This window comes from Gymnoscopelus microlampas (assembly GCF_963454915.1).
Source record: "Gymnoscopelus microlampas genome assembly, chromosome: 13".
NCBI lineage: Eukaryota > Metazoa > Chordata > Actinopteri > Myctophiformes > Myctophidae > Gymnoscopelus > Gymnoscopelus microlampas.
The window spans coordinates 2,213,586-2,216,531 of NC_139950.1; the positions used below are offsets into that span (position 1 = coordinate 2,213,586).

Sequence of the window (2,946 nt, forward strand, 5' to 3'; positions counted from 1 at the left end):
CCATGTGCACGGAACAGCGAGGCCCGTCTTTCACTTTCCCCAAATGTCAGCTGTTTATTAGCGTTTTTGTGTTCGCTGGCTCCCGGGTTGCCAGATCCTGTGCGCATATCCCCCCACGGGTATGGACTAATACACATAATTATGATTAACGATTTAATTGTGTTTTTGACATTGACCATTGGGACATAATGAATACTAATTATGACAAATGAATCGGGTTAGGGTTAGGGACAGCCCTACTTTGACAGTCCATATAAGGATATGACTGATCATGACATCATTGTCTAGCTCCCTGCCAGACATAAAGACTCACAGTCTCAGAGACAAGGTATATCCACAGAGTCACATAAGGATCTGTTATAATGGCTGACGCTAAGACTACGTTCGACACAGCGGCTGACGAGGTGAAGCAGCTGAAAAGCAAGCCGGCGGACGAGGAGATGCTCAGGGTCTACGCCCTGTTCAAACAAGCCACCGTGGGAGACGTCAACACGGCTCGCCCTGGGATGCTGGACCTCGGTGGGAAGGCCAAGTGGGACGCCTGGGACAAGCAGAAAGGACGGAGCCAAGAGGACGCCATGAAGACGTACGTCGTGTTGGTGGAAGAGCTGAAAGGCAAATATGGAGTATGAAGTTCTGAGACGAGAGGCGGATTGAAATGAATATTTTATTAGGCAAAACATGTAAAGCAGCACAATTTCATTTCAATAGGCTCTATGCACAGCAGCCATTTTGGAAATAAATTGGGCCTCTTCCTTACTTCCTTCAAAGGTGTTACCAATGATACTGATGAAGGCTCTGTTCCATTCTGGTCAACACTAGTGGGTCTCAGAGTGTGGTCCAGGGACCCTTATGGTTCCTTGAGGGGGTGTAACTCTGAGAGTGTACAAATGGAACCAAAATGGAACCAAATGGAACCAAATGGACCCTCCCGGGTGCATTTGGTTCCATTTGTACACTCTCAGAGTTATGGGGGTCCTTGAAATTAAAAAGTTTGAGAACCACTGTGCTACACTAAATGGAACAGAGCCTTCATTAGAATCATTGGTAACACCTGTGAAGGAAGCAAGGAAGGGGCCCAATTTCTGTCCAATATGGCTGCTGTGCATAGAGCCTATTACTTTGACTAAAAGGTCCGTCCAAAAAAGTCCTTGCGGTCTTGTTTCCATTGAGCTCCTAGGTATTCAATCCATAGTCATATATAGTAGCAACAAACATTCCTTCCAGAAACCCCACTAACCTCCAACGAAACAAAGCATCTCAACATTTATAGACCAGTTCTAGACCAGTGGTTCTTTTTCACGTCAAGGACCCCCCGTCTGAAAATATGTTGCGCCAGGGACCCCCAGAAGAGAAGATTTGTGTTATTTTTGAGCGGTGCAACCGCTCCTGTAGGGTTTAGGACCCATCCGTGGTGATAGTTTTTCTTTCCGTCGTGAAAATGTGTCTTTCGCTGTGACGCCATGCTGTGGAAAACACGCCCATAGGCTAAAAAAAGATCACACCCAGTGTGAAGTGCTGTGATTGGCTAGCAAGACACATGATGAAATTAACTTCAAACTTCGCAGGCGCGCTGTGATTGGCTAGCGAGACGCATGATGAAATTAATAATTATGTAAAAAATCACTCCCTGGATGCCAATTCAGAACCTCTGCCTCAAATTTTTCACATGGGCCTGTTATAGCGCCACCAGGAGGCCGATTTGTGCAAAACCCATTTTTTCACATTACTCCTACAGTTTTTAACCAAGCGTCATGCAAATCGGTACACAGTATCTCTATAGTCATGTGATCAATCCTGATCTGTCCGATTTCCCATATTCCATCCTCATTAAGTTTGCCATCCAAAGTTTTCAGGATTGGTCCATTTTGAACAAACTGCCTCAAACCATGAACGCAGCTTGCGATTTCCGTGAAATTTCACACGCACATTCCTACTAGGCCGGGGAAGAAATGCCAACCTTTTCACATTGGCCTGTTATAGCGCCACCAGCAGGTCTAATTTAGCAAAACACATTTTTGGAACAAAATGCCTCAAATCATGAATGCAGTGTCTGATTGCCGTGAAGGACCTAAGAATAAATGGCACCATTTTCACATTGGCCTATTATAGCGCCACCAGGAGGCCACGATAACCTACCTGACCTGGCGGAGACCTGTGCTCCGAGGAGCACTTTTTCTAGTTTTTAAATGATTCTACATTTTCCAATATGTTCAAGATTTTTATTTTGTTTTCAAAGAATAGCAGAGCTTGTATATCTGCTAAGGAATAGCCTACATATAACTGGGGATAATGTGGTTAAAGTGGTAAAACATTATTCTGTATTAACACATTTAGCTGGTGACCTCCTGGAATCCCCCCTTGGACCCCTGGGGGTCCCCGGGCCCCACTTTGAGAACCACTGCTCTAGACCTCACTTCATCTGTTTTATGTTACTTTTATGTATACAGGAGAAATCTCATTGAGATACAAGATCTCTTTTTACCTGTTTAAAACATTACTAACATTTAGCTGTTCGTCATACGGTTGTGTACAGATCTACAACACAGACAGACAGACAGACAGACAGACAGACGTATAGATAGATAAAGGAGTACTTCACCCATTTTCAACTTTATTTTCATATAATTGCATAGATTATCAAATGAGGTCTATTTGGTTGCAAATGTTAGAGATATCCCCCTGTGTGTGTGTGTGTGAGAGAGAGAGAGAGAGAGAGAGAGAGAGAGAGAGAGAGAGAGAGACACACACACAGACAGACAGACAGACAGACAGACAGACAGACAGACAGACAGACAGAGGAGAGGAGAGGAGAGGAGAGGAGAGGAAGAGAGGAAGAAGAAGAGAGGGCTAGCTTGTAGATCTGCTATTTTCATTTCATTTCATTTATCTGTGGAACCAGTCAAACAAAATGGTGGTCCCCAGTTCAAATATGATTATTTTGGG

The 2,946-nt window shown here is 44.2% G+C and overlaps 1 protein-coding gene across 1 annotated transcript; it reads left to right on the forward strand.

Moving 5' to 3' along the window:
- Window positions 1–362: 362 nt before the first annotated feature.
- LOC311058785 (acyl-CoA-binding protein-like) lies at window positions 363–632 on the forward strand (the record flags this gene model as incomplete). The annotated part of the gene is made up of 1 exon (XM_084076257.1): window positions 363–632. One exon carries the CDS (start codon window positions 363–365, stop codon window positions 630–632), a length of 270 nt encoding a protein of 89 aa, XP_083932383.1.
- Window positions 633–2,946: the final 2,314 nt, after the last annotated feature.